Genomic DNA, 14,588 nt, shown 5'->3' with positions numbered 1-14,588 from the left:
CAATTATTTTAAAGATTCCACGAGATTCCGTGTTTTGCCATGAATTCACCAATGAACATCCAATTCCACAATTCCATCCACATTTTCCACATCACCTTAGACATAGGTGAAGATCCTCTGATATCTGCTGTCTGTGGAATGTGTGGAGTTAATATAACGTGGCATGGTCTTTATTTTTCATTAGTACTAAACTTTTATGAGCCCAAGTCTTTACTGTTAGCTGGAAACCAAGAGTTTTTTTGGAAAAAATGTGTAGAATTATTATTTTTTTTCTTTTCATTTTACCACCAGGGTCCTTTATGGTGGTGAATTCCTCGCAGCATATGGTGGCCCAGCGAGCACAGCTGCACCTGCTTCCCCTCAGTGAGAACGACACCCACTGCATCCAGTTCAGCTATTTCCTGTACAGCCGTGACGGCCACAGTCCCGGGGCCCTCCAGGTTTACATTCGGGTTAACGGGGGCCCTAAAGGCAGTGCTGTGTGGAACATCTCTGGCTCCCAGGGGCACCAGTGGCACCAGGTGGAACTCGCAGTCAGCACTTTCTGGCCAAGTGAATACCAGGTTAGTTAAGGTTTATTTCAGGTGGTACTTGTAATGAAATGCTTCAAAACCACTGGAGTACCAATTTATTGTTGAAGTCGCAAGTACGTCTACATATTTCGGTGTCAATACACTATTATTTCTGAGCCAAAAATGGTCTAACTCCACATTTCAGTTCAACATAACTCAATTCCTGCATCAGTTCTGTCCATTTATATCGTGTCTCACAGCAAATTTCCAGATCTTTAAAATAATGAATGTGATTCAGTCTTTATACTATCATCTTATTTTCTAGTACAACACCCAATATATCCCTCCTTTTTCTGCCAGTATATTTATGTAGCACTCTGCCAGGAAAACCTGCTGGTAATTATGATTTTCTCAACTGAATCCAAGCAAACAGCTCGGATTCCAAATCACAGCGACCACACATTGTCCAGAGACAAAAATGCATCAGTGTGATTGTGAGTGTAAAATATTCCACTATTTTTTTGTTACCATTTTTTTTACAGATATTTAAGTATATGTTTGGAAAACTGTTTAAGTGAAAACCATTTGTTTTGTAATTTATATACAGTATACGCTACCTTACAAACAAACAAACAAATAATTAAATAAATAAATAATACATAAAAAATTAAACTAAATAATAATAATAAGTAAATAAATAGTCCTTCTTGAACTGTCACCTTATTGTGGTGGAGGAGTTTGTGCACCTGAATGATCCTAGGAGCTATGTTGTCTGGGGCAATTGTAATTTCCCCTGGTAGGGTCACCCAAGGCAGAATGGTTCTAGGTGATAGGCCAGACAAAGACCAATTCAGAAGATTTTATTGACAAAAGAAAACAAGGAACTCTGTGTCCCTTGTCCAGACATGGGTTACCGGGGAACTCAGACACTCGGATGAAAGAGAGGAGCTGAGCTGTCAACTGATCACCACCTGGTAGTGAGGTAGATCAGATGGCGGGGGAAGATGCCAGATAGACCTGGTAGACCCAAACGTGTGGTGAGGGTTTGCTGGGAACATCTGACAGAAGAACCTGTCAGAGGGATCTCCAATTCACACCTCCAGGAGAGCTTTAACTGCATCACAGCTGAGAGAGGGGACATTGAGTCTGAGTGGGCCATGTTCCATGCCTCAAATGTTGAAGTGCCTGCCTTGAGCTGTGGTTGCAAGGTTGTTGGTGCTTCTCACGATGGCCATCCTCATCCTCGGTGGTGGATACTTCAGGTTAGGGAGGCTGTCAAGCTGAAGGAGTCCTATAGGTTCTTGTTGGCTGGTGGAACTCAGGAGGCAGCTGAGGAGTACCAAAGGGCCAAGCGGTCCACAGCCTTGACTGTTGCTGAGGCAAAAGCTCATATGTGGGAGGAGTTAGGTGACTCCTTGAATGAAGACTCTCGGTCAGCTTCAAGGAAATTCTGGCAAACCATCTGGCTGCTGAGAAGGGGAAAGCAGCTCTTTACTAACACTGTGTTCAGTGAAGGTGGGGTACTGTTGATCTCAACTAGTGATGTCTTTAGGAGGTGGAAGGAATGCATCTCGGGCCTTCTTAATCCCACTGGCACATCTTCCATGGAGGAATTGGGGTCAGGTGACTTCGGGGTTGGTCTATCATAACCGTGGCTGAGGTCGCCAAGGTATTGAAAACTTTCCACAGTGGCAGGTTTCCGGGGCTGGATGAGATTCACCAATTTCCTTAAGGCTCTGGATGTTGTGGGACTGTCTTGGTTGACACACCTTTGCAACATTGCATGGACATCAGGAGCAGTGCCATTGGATTGGCAGACTGAGGTGGTGGTTCCCCTCTTCAAATATGGGACCGGAGGGGGTGCTCCAATTATAGGGGCATCAATCTCCTTAATCTCCCTGGTAAGGTCCATTCAGGGCTACCAAAGAAGTGAGTCCATTCATTGGTCAAACCTCAGGTCCAGGAGGAAGTATGCAGATTCCGTCCTGGCTATGGGACACTGGACCAGCTCTTTACCCTCACTAGGGTCCTCAAGGGGTCATGGGAGTTTGCCCATCCAGTCTACATGTGTTTTGTGGGCTTGGAGAAGGCATTCGACTGTGTTACTTGGGGTACACTGTCAGGGGTGCTCCGTGAGTATGGGGTTGGGGGTCCGTTGTTACGGGCTGTTCGGTCCCTATATAAATGATGCGAGAGTTTGGTTTGCATTGCCGGTAGTAAGTCAGTCCCCTTCAGGGTGAGAATTGGACTCTGCCACAGTTGCCCATTGTCACAGTTTCTGTTCATAACTTTTATGGACAGGATTTCTCAGTGCAGCCAGGGGGCAGAGGGAGTCTGATTCATTGACCTTAGGATTCCATCTCTGCTCTTTGCAAATGATGCAGTCCTGTTGGCGTCATTGTACCATGATCTTCAGCTCTCACTGAAACGGTTTGCAGCTGAGTGTGAAGCGGCTAGGATGAGAATCAGCTCCTCCAAATCTGGGGGCATAGTCTTTGATTGGAAAAGGGTGGATTGCTCTCTTCAGGTTGAGGGTGAGGTTCTGCTTCAAGTGGAGGAGTTCAAGTATCTTGGGGTTTTGTTCACGAGTGAGGGAAGAATAGAGTGTAATATTGACAGATGGATTGGTGCAATGTCTGCAGTATTGTGGACTCTGTACCAGTCCATTGTGGTGAAGAGGGAGCTAAGCTGTAATGCAAAGCTCTCTGTTTACCAGTCAGTCTACGTTCCTACCTTCACCTATGGTCACAAGCTCTGGATAGTGACCAAAAAAATGAGATCGTGGATACAAGCGGTTTAAATAAAATTTCTCCCCAGGGTAGCTGGACTCTCCCTTAGAGATATGGTGAGAAGTTCAGTTATCCGAGAGAGACTTGGAGTATATCTGCTGTTCCTCCACATCGAGAGGAACCAGTTGATATGGTTCAGGCATCTGGTATGGATGCCTCCTGGGCACCTCCCTAGGGAGGTGCTTTGGGCATGTCTGACTGGGAGAGAACCCCGGGTTTGACCCAGGACACGCTGGAGAGACCATGTCTCTCAGTTGGCCAGGGAACACCTTGGAATCTTTCCAGAAGACCTGGAAGAGGTGGCTGTGGATATAGATGTCTAGGCTTCCCTGCTCAACCTGTTGCCCCCATGAACTGACTTTGAAACACAGCAGAAGATAATAGATGGATGGATGGATGGATGGATGGATGGATGGATGGAATAAATATATAAATAAATAAATACACAGGAGTGAATGGGTCCCATTTGGTCCACATACCGATCTGTGATGCCTATCTGTGATGATTTGTACTTGGGGCTATTTGTAATGGGACAGCTGTGGCTGTGTGGTTAGAGCAGCCTTCCTCCAATTGATTAGTTAGAGGTTTCATTCCACCAGCAATCACATGTTCAAGTGTCCCTGGGCAAGACAGTGAAACCCTCATTGCCTTCAATGTGTGTCCCATCAGTGTATGCATGTGATATAGCACTGATTAGTCTTTGTACAGAAATAATAGAGTGATGTATGGATGTGTGAATGAGGGCACAGGTTTTGTTGTAAAGACCTTTGAATATCTTGATAAGACAGAAAAGCGCTTTGTAAATACAATACATTTACCATTTTACTTGTATTTTGATATCTGTGGACCTGCTTTGTTTTGAACAGCCCCTGGAGGGCCTAGTTTGTGGCATCACAAGTGGAGCAGTAGTGTTACTAGGAAGATGCTAGAACATCCAAAAGTCAAAGCAGTGAGTGAAGGTCAGCAGACCCATAAGATACCACAGACAGCATTACTAACACTTGGTGTAGCGGTGACAGGGGTCAAATTGTTGGTTTGAATGAAAGTGGTGGTCAGTCAATTTCTCAGTATGTGGGTCACCCAGTTGTCACAGTGGACAAATGTTGAAACAATAAATGGAGTACCCACACACATTGTGAAGTGTTCAGGTTGTCCAAAACAGACCAAACTAATTGAGGATCCATGTATTCCTTGTACTGTACACCAAGCTTTGTAGGACCTTGTGACATTATGGACTCACATCTGGCCACGAGCACTGGACTCTTTCCATCTGCCTCATCCTACAACATGTCTTCATGACCTGAATTATAAGGACCATGGGTTAAATTCAGTTCAGTTTATTTATACAGCACCAATTCAGAACAGTCATCTCAGGGTACTGTATAACAAAAAAAAAGGTCCTTTCATGTCAGATTAAAATCCAGTCTACAGTTTTTTATTGAAATGCCATTTGAAAAAGTTCTGTCCAAATAAGCAAATAGATTGCATCAAATCTTTTCTTATGGACAGTTTAGCCTTAAATTCCTGGACCACCACAACTTACTTTTTTATGTGGAGGAGGAGCAGCAGCTCTGCTCTAAACTCCCCATCGAATGACAGAACTCTTCATCTTATCTATAAGGCTGAGTCCAGCCACCCAATGAGTCAAGTTCATTTTAGCCACTTGCACCTGGGATCGTTTTCTACAAATCATGATCCATACCTCATGGCAATAGGTAAGGGTTAGAACATCGATAGACCAGTAAATCGAGCGTTGGTTTTCAACTCAACTCTTTCTTTACCACACCAGCCCAAAAATCCCAATCAAAACCCTCATTATTGCAAACAAGGTTCAATGCTCCACTCCACCTTACCATTACCTACAAACAAGTCAACTTGGATTCCTCTACTTGACACAGTTACTCAATCCAAACCCATAGGGGATTTGCTTCCTCTGGATTATTTTGGGTGAGTATTTCTGGTTGAAAAATGAGATAGGTGAAAGGATAAAAAAAAACAGCCAGTCAAAGCAGATGGACGCTTGTCCTGAACCTGGTTCTGCTGGAGGTTTCTTCCTTTTAAAAAGGGAGGTTTTCCTTTCCACTGTTGCCACTGTGCTTGCTCAGGATGGGAGACTGCAACAAAGCCAAGATTCAACTTGTCTGCTGGATTCCTTAGATAGAGAACTTTACTAATTGGCTTTTATGTATGTGAATGTTTCTGTAAAGTGCCCTGAAACAACTTTGTTGTGATTTGGCGCTATATAAATAAACTGAATTGAATTGAAATGAATAAATATGTGACACTAAATTCACTTTGCAAACAGCACTAGAGTTTGAGAATCGCAGTTGTGTTCGTAAATATGGAAGGTTATTTTCTATAAATGCTTCATAATACCTCTTTTAAATATTGGCAAACAGCAGAGTGAGGCACAATCAAGTTAAATGTACAAAGCTCACTTTGTGAGGCTTTTGTGATTTAGATAGACTTACAAAACACAACATTATTTTATTCATTATTTATTTATTCTTTATTCAAACTAAGCCAATCCCCATTGAATTCACAAATCTTTTTTGCAAGAGAGGCCTAGTTCTGAAGGCAGCCTAACATGCATACTTGTGGACTGTGGGAGGAAACTGGAGTACATAGAGAAAACTCATGCAGACAAAAGGAGAACATGCAGACTCATCACAGAAAGGCCCAAAGACCAAACTAGGGATTGAAACCCAAGGCTTTCTAACTGTGAGGCAACAGTGATAACCATTAATCGGTCATGCTGCACAAAATTGTGTCTGTAAAAGTCAGGCAAATGGTCAATAAATCTAAGGCCTGAGTGTCTGCTGTTTTTATTATTTTTAATCTTTAGAAACTTAATTGAAATAAAGTATTTGCCTAACCAACACACCACCATTGTCCCATTAGTTTACTGAATCTAAACGTGAGACAGAGCACAATTTTTCTACATTTATGTTTCCACTTGTTCAAAAATGCCATCAATAAATAAGCAAATTGCAGCTTGTATATAAAGTAGAGGGTCAATGTATAGATAATTACAGGGGCTGTATATTTTGATTGTATCTTTATTTATTGGTCAATTTACCTGTGTGCTGCAGTGCAATCAATAACTCTGTTTGATGCCTGTATTGGCCGTGCTGCATTATTAGCACCACTGTGCATCTTGTAAGATTCTCTTGACTGCACACAACCTTGCCTCGCCTCATTACAGTTGATAATTTATCCCCAATGCTCTCTTTCTTCTCACTAAGCCTGTCGACGCCCACCTCACCCCCTCATCCGCCCACAAACATCCTGAAAACTGTTGTTAATGAGGAGACAGTGGCTGATGTAAGGGATTGTGGGAGCGTGGGTCCACCAAGCAGTCAATTGACCTCAATTCCATGTGACCCTCATCTTGTGGGAGGGGTGGTGGTTGTAGTGGGGTATCCTGGTGTTTGCTTCCATAACCTTGGTGCACTCTGAGGCCCATCTCAATAAATCAAGTCCCAGTTAATGAGATTAGAGGCCTGCACAGATCAATGAGGACAACCATCCTCAACTCTGCTGTCCTCACGACTCCCAGCAGCTAAACTGAATCAAAAGTATTGATTTCTTCTCCTTCTGTGTGGAGCTCAAAGGTTTGCCTGCCATTCAGACCCTATCCACATAAAAACTGATTTTGTGAATATATAAAAGTTATTTCTATTGTTTCAGCCTCACATTCACTCATAAGCAATATTTGAGGACAAACAACCATTCACTCACTCACACCTAGGGACAATTTAGAGTTACCAATCAGCCTAACATGCTTGTTTTTGGTCTGTGGGAGGAAACCGGAGTACCCGGAGAAAACCCACGCATGCACGGAGAGAACATGCAAACTCCACCCAGAAAGGCCCCTGGACCGGGGTTTGAACCAGGGACCTGCTCGCTGAGAGGCAGCAGCTCTACCAGTTGCGCCACCGTGCTGCCAGTCCAATTTACTTTCATTTAAAAAATGTCTTCTCAGTGTACAATTGAACAACCGAGAATTGAAGTGCATGATAGTAGTGGCATTGGAGATAACACTGAAGCAGGTGCGAGGATGCTTGAGAGAAGCGTGTGCTCTATTCACACAAGGAGAGCTGTTGGTCAGGCTACATCTTGTTGCTCTCTAAAATTCATTCATTAAACCTTTATTTATACAGGTTAGTCTCATTGAGCCATGAGGACTCATTTACAAGAGGGATCAGTTCCAGACAGAACAAATAAAGTACAGACAACAATAACAGTAGACATCAAAGTTCATGCTCAGTCATCCAGGTACAAAATCCAATAATGGTCAGGTCATCTGGACATTTTCTTTTTTGTGGAAAGACGCTTTGCCCTCTATCCGGGGGGCTTCATCAGTCTGAGGAATTCCAAGTAAACTGTTTCCCCATCAAGCAGTACACTACTTTAGTGGACCAACCAGTTTGATGGTGATAAGATGGTTTCTGGGGACTGTCCCTCTTCGACTCCTCCCAGGCAGGCAGCCATAGCCAACGTGGTTCAAGTAACAGTAGACAATGACAACAATAAACTACAGTAAAAATGCATTTAAAATAAAAGTAGTTTTATCAAACATTAAATCAGGACGCCGTAAAACAAGGTTAAATATTAAAAACAAGAACATATTTGCTTTGATGTTTCTATTGACATTATCCAAAGTTGAAAACCCCTTAAAGAAGTTAAGGTGGACAGCTTCAGTTCCTGTTGCAAGGTGTTCCAGGTTGCAGGAGCAGAGTAGGAAAAGGCCTTTTTGCCAAGTTCAGTCCACATTGAGGGAACGCTGCAGATAATGATGGCCTGAGAGTGCATGTTGTTACTGCACTGATGGTGTAACATATGGGAGGAGGTATAAGAAGGTAGCAGACCAAGGAGGGATTTACAGATGAAAATGAACCAGTGTGAGAGCCTACGTGTAGATAATGATTACCAACTGACAAAGGAGTACAGAGTGCAGTGATGGGTACGGTAGTTACAACCAGTTATGAATCTTAGCGCATCATGGTAGACAGCATCCAACATCTACTAGGAGCTGGCAGGGGCATTCATGTAAATAATGTCACCGTAGTCAATGGCCAAAGGTAACAGTTACAAGGTGTTTTCTGGCATTCAGAGTTAAGCAAGATCTATTATTGAAAAATAAACCCAGTTTTAATTTCAGTTTCTTTATCAAGTTTTTGATATATGATTTAAAATCAAAATGTGATTCCACTTTGTTGAATTGTCAACAATACCCCGCCCCACCACACACACACACACACACTCACAAAACAAATGATGCTGAAAAACTACAAAGCACATTGAGTTCAAAATATTTAAAATAGTTATTGAATCAAGTGTTTACTTATGGAGGTCAACGTAGATGTTTAACAACCCATTAAAGTACAGCAGATTGCAGGAAATGGCATCTACTTTGTTCAAAATTTTCTGTGGGAGGACCCTCCAGACGTACCCCCACCCCCCAACTATTTGCGTTCCAGCATTATTTGGTTTACAATGAGGCACTGGTTGCAGTATGAGAACATTGTAAACTCCACCTTAGTGTTTTTGTGTAGCCTCACCTCTAACTACAGCCTCAAGGGACAGATTGAACAACAAAAATAATACTAGAAATGGTATTCTCTGAAAAAATGCAGAGTGCATGCTAATTACTAACAAAATACCTATTCTTAGACCAAATAATCTCTGACTATATTTTTTCAACTTTGTTGATCTGTCAACAATAATACAACCCCCCCCACCCACACACAAAACAAACAATACCAACAATAACAAAAAAAAAAACCTACAAAGCGTATCCAGTAAATGTTTATGTAATGTGGAGAAGTGAATAGTTTAAAAAGACAATTATTTGCTTTTAAATAATTTACCCTGATTTGCTTTGAACATTGTGAGGAAAATCCTTGAGGATCCATGAGAAGGGAAGGACTTTCCTCCGGAGGAAAGTCCTTCCCTTCAGCTGTCCCTCTCTGGACACTGTCCCTGAAGTCGTTCATTATGTCTTCATATTTGGGCTGAAATGACTCCCAGTCAACACTGTCCTGCACTTCTGTTGTCTGGTTTAAAGTTTCTTTTTGTTTGTTCCCAGTAGGGATGCACGATCCACCTTTTTTTACTTCCGATCCGATCCCGATACCTAGAACTGAGTATCGGCCGATACCGATCCAGTTCCGATATCATGATCATCATTGATTTTATATGAGGCTGTAATAATCTCCTCTCAAGTACAATTTGTACAAATATATGCATGCATGTCCAAAAAGGCAACTTGAGGTAAGTTTTATTAATGTTGGATAAGTTTTAAAGTTAGAAATAAATTCTGCTAACACAAAACATGTTTATTTTTATTCCTAGCTTTAAAGTGGATATTAAAGTGATTAATTTAAGTGATAGTTTAAAGTTGTTTTATGTTTTATAAAGTGCAGATATAAGAATTTTTTCTTCTTCCTGCACTCTTTTCATTCAATATTTTCTTTTTGATGATTTTTTATTTATTTATTTTGTTTCTTTTAAATGAATGAATAAATGAATTAAATTAAATTAAATGTTAAATGGCTTCAAACATCTGCTAAGTTCATGGCATAAACCAACAGACATGTTCCTGTTTTTAGTATTTTACATCACTTTATAATGTAGCTGTTTTTGTTTTTAATATATATATAATTTTCAAATAATGTTTTTTTATGATTGTCTACTGTTGTACTGATAAATATCTCCTGGAGGGTAAACTATATCTTGGCTGCAAGTATCAAACTGTGAAATCCTTCGTTTTCTACAAGTGATAGTGGTTGGTCATTAATTATGATGAAGTTTAGTAACTTCTCTGTAAACATTTGAGCTCCGTGGTTTCAGCGATGTCTTCTTTTTGTTCAGTCCGAAGCAGGCAGCCTGATTTGGGGCAGCCGCGCTCAGTCTGTCCCTCCTCAGAGACGGGCAGACTGAGCGGGGCAGATTGGACGCGGCTGGCCGGGGTCGAGTCGCTTGTTTTGGGTTGAGCAAGAGTAGTGCCCCGCTGAAGCCACAGAGCTCGAATGTCCATCGTAAAACTAACTTTACCGCGGTTTAATGTGGCGCTATGGCTCTGCAGACATTGCACGATGCTGTCTTGTTTTGTGGTGTTTAGTGTAAAATACTTCCACACAGCGGACATGTTTAGATGAAAAGTTTGTTAGCTGTTGGCCACAGTGCTGCTAACTCAGTCCTCACGTTGTAGCTGGCTGCAAACTATGAACTGGATTTCCTGAAAGGGAGGAGGGTCTTATTACTCTGTGCTCATGAGACACGCTGCCATTCAGGAAATCCATTCCATAGTTTGAAGCAAACGTGCAGCGCAACCACAGACATTCATGGATCGGAAAATCCGTTACGTAAATTTTGCTGTTATCGGAGGCAGATACCGATACTGGATCAGATCGGCCCCATCCCTAGTTCCCAGTTTAAGATTCAAAAACATGATTCCCTTGTGTCCAGTTTCGAGTTAAACTTCATGGCAGCGTTACAGCACCACATACAGGCCTGGAACATTTACTACAGCATTTTGGTCCATTAGCTGTGTTTTGTTGTGGATAAAAACTGTTTTTTAAATGAAAAAATTAATAAATAAGTAGATAAATAAACAGTGAAAAAAGCATCCCAGTGGGGACAAGGGTCTAGCGTAGCTCAGGGGGAGATGGGGTTCATGCAGAGGTGATCTGAGACCTATAATCAAGTTTAATTGGGGAGCTTTGCACCAAGGTGTTTATTATCTGGACAATGTGATCTATTATACTCATGATAGATGTCCAAGCTGGATGAAGTTCTCCCACACAGCATGTGTGCACAAGACTAATAGCTTTGTTAGCTCTTTAAACCTGAATAATTGACAGCAGCATGTGAAACACAGAGAAGTTCTAACTAGAACAAAGAGGGTTTGTTTTATGTAGGAAGAGGGAGCACACGTGAGCATCAAAAGGAGTTACTGACTATTGCTTCACCTGTGTGTGTAGCTTTCCATCCATCCATCCATCCATTTTCTTTACCCGCTTATTCCATTTTGGGTCACGGGGGTCGCTGGTGCCCATGTCCAGCAATCACTGTGCGAGGGGCGGGGTACACCCTGGACCGGTCGCAAGTCCATCACAGGGACACATAGAGACAAAGGAGACAAACAACCATTCACTCTCTCACTCACACCTAGGGACAATTTAGAGTTACCAATCAGCCTAACATGCATGATTTTGGACTGTGGGAGGAAACCAGAGTACCCGGAGAAAACCCACGCATGCACGGAGAGAACATGCAAACTCCACCCAGAAAGGCCCCCGGCCGGGATTTGAACCAGGGACCTGCTCGCTGAGAGGCAGCAGCTCTACCAACTGCACCACCATGCTTCCCCCTGTGTGTGTGGCTTTATTTAGCAAAATATCTCATGAATCACTTGATAGAGTTTAATGAAACTAATAAGTAATCATTGGATGTACATCTAGTCGATTAACAGGAGTCCAACTGATTTGAGATGACTGCCACAGCAAAGAAGATATCGCTTACGTCAATTTGACGTTTTCTTTCTTTGAAACTTGGTGTGGTAGTAGTTGAGACCCATCCCCAACTTCTGCTCTGAGTGCAACAACATACATTGCCATTAATTCAACAAAGTTAAGTCAAGTCCTCTGGATGTTTTTTTTTTTCTTGTTGTTGAAATGTTTTGTCCTTTATCCAAAGGACTTCATCAGTCCGAGAAGCCACAACAAACTCAGTCCCATAAGGCTTAGTCACATAGTGGGACAACCAGTTTGCTGGTGATAAGATGGTTTCTGGAGTCCACCCTCTCCCCTGTCGACTCCTCTGAGGCAGCCATGGCCAAACTGGTTCAAAACACCAAACATCTCAACAAAAAAAGAAACCATCCAGAGGAACTGACTTCAATTCAATTCAAAGTTTGTTTATACAGCACATTTAAAAACAACCACAGTTGACCAAAGTGCTTCACAAGAATTACAATATCATCGATAAAATATGATAAAATATGATAAAATATGATAACATATGATAAACAAAATAACATTGAATTTAATAAAAATAACAGTATGATAAAATTTGCAGTAAAATATCAATGAAACAATAGTACTAATAAAAACCAAGACAACTATTTCCCCAAAACTCAAGTCAGTCAAGTACTAATTTGAGTGAAGGCCACAGGTGGGTTTTCAGTCTGGACTTTGATCTACTGACTGAGAGAGCTTCACAGACAGAGGGAGGATGTTCCACAGTCTGGGTGCTGCCACAGAGAAGGCTTTGTCTCCTCTAGTCTTCAGCCTCACTTTAGGGACTTTCTTCCTGGATTATTGAGCATGAACTTGGATGTTTTGAACCACTTTGGCCATGACGGCCTCAGAGGAGTCAACGGGGGAGAAGGTGGACTCCAGAAACCATCTTGTCATCAACAAACTGGTTGACCCACTATGTCAGTGTGCTGCTTGTGGGACCGAGTTTGTTGTGACTCATCAGACTGATGAAGTTCTTTGGATGAAGGACGAAACATTTCAACTAAAAGAAACCGTCCAGGTGACCTGACTTAACTTTGTTAGATTTATTACCTGGATTATTGAGCATGAACTTTGATTGCCATTAGTTGTTGGAATCAACTCTGTTTAGTTCTCAAACTAGTCAATGGATTGATCTACAAGAGGGGGTCGAGATGGGGTAGAGGCAAGGCAGCTGACTCGGGACCCAAAAGTCCCAGATTTGATTCCCCAGTCACTGCACATCTCTCTGAGCAGGACACCCCATTCCCAATTGCCCCTCCAGGCACCATCTGGGGGCGGATGGGCCAAACGTAGAGATCCAATTTCATCATTGTATGGGAACATACAATGATGACAACACATTATTATTACATATTTTGGAGTCAATCCAATGACTAAATGACCTTAAAAAAAGACAAGAACGATTAACACTCAGCCACTTACTGAGTTAAAAATTTGTCTTGTTGTAGCTGAGAGTCTTTAATAATATACTGTATAATCTAATCACTTACACAACATACAAGATATGACAGTTTTATAAAGCAATGCATTTAGTTATTTTCAAGGCTATACTGTTTCTAGTCATAAAATAATCTTAGTCTGAAGAAGACTAGAAGACTAGGAAGACATCAGACATTATGCAGCTTTTCAAGGAAAATTAGGCCTTGAATTTCATCCTTTTTGTTGGGTCCAAGGATGACTTCCTGTATCCTCAGCAGTTCCAGCTCAGAGCTGAGCGAAGACCCTGCGGGGCCGGCTCCACTCGTTCATCCACTCGGTGCTGCTGATAAAGATCCATGTCTGGTGCTGACAGCCAGCACATCGGCCCCTGCAGGCCTGAGAGCAGAAGGCTCCTCACAGGGAAAGGACAATCACTTCAAAGGGCTTGAAGGAGAAAATGTGTGTGTGTGGGTTTGGGTGTGTGTGTGCACACCTGCGTGCGCACGCGCAAAGCTGCTGGTGATAAAGTGGGATGAGGTTTAAAAAAGAAGAAAAAAATCATCCAGTAATGGAGCATCGACAGCCCCTCAGGAGAGGCAGACTGCTGCAGAGATATGATGGACTGTGATCAGAGGCTTCCTCGCCTGCAGCTTTTACGTTTTCACTGATTTACAATTAAAACTCTTTGCCAATATTTCTTGCTTCCAGATGCCCATTGCTGATATTATGATTGCATTTAGTTCTAAATGAGAATGTTTACAAGTTGGACCAACAGTTTAATGGCAGTGCAGGGAACAGACCTCTCAGACCCTGTATTGATTTGTTCAGAGGTAATAAAACCTCAGCAAGCTGCAGCAGTGGTCTCCTTTGGCGATAAAGTTAAACAAATGTCCAACTTAATCATTTCAGAGGCACTTTAGTGAGTCTTGAGATAAAAAAGAGTGATCTCAAAAGAGAATTACAAAAAAGCTACGTTTCACCAAACAATCTCCCACAGCCGAAAAGCAAAGGCACGCGATAATGTTTCTGTTTGTTTGCCCCATGAACTATTGAAACTCTCAGACAGTAATCACTGGTTTACATCTACAATTTATTACCTGTTTTAGTCAATCCGATTTAAGATGGCTACCACAGCCAGCTCGTCTGAATAAAATGTTTTAATTAAGCCAGTTTAATAAATACAGATCAGAACTTTGATGTGGTAGTAGCTGAGATGAATTACTGAAACGTGTTCTGAGCACCAACAGATTTAGCAAGATATTGTTTAAAAGTCTGCTATTTGTAGGCAACTTTGTTAACAAAGTATAAGTAATGATTTTACAACAATACAAGACAAGTAT

The 14,588-nt window shown here is 41.9% G+C and overlaps 1 protein-coding gene across 1 annotated transcript in view; it reads left to right on the top strand.

Annotated features, from left to right (window-relative positions):
- Window positions 1-14,588, top strand: part of ptprua (protein tyrosine phosphatase receptor type Ua) — a 502,564-nt gene that overhangs the window by 230,719 nt on the left and 257,257 nt on the right. The window contains exon 4 of the mRNA XM_037693627.1: window positions 292-563. Coding sequence (XP_037549555.1) covers window positions 292-563 — 272 coding nt within the window. The remainder of the gene's footprint in view (window positions 1-291; window positions 564-14,588) is intronic.

Source organism: Nematolebias whitei, chromosome 19, assembly GCF_014905685.2.
Source record: "Nematolebias whitei isolate Nwh7 chromosome 19, NemWhi1, whole genome shotgun sequence".
Taxonomy (NCBI): Eukaryota; Metazoa; Chordata; class Actinopteri; order Cyprinodontiformes; family Rivulidae; genus Nematolebias; species Nematolebias whitei.
The sequence above is the reverse complement of the archived record's forward strand: the minus strand, read 5'-3'. Positions and strand labels throughout refer to the sequence as shown.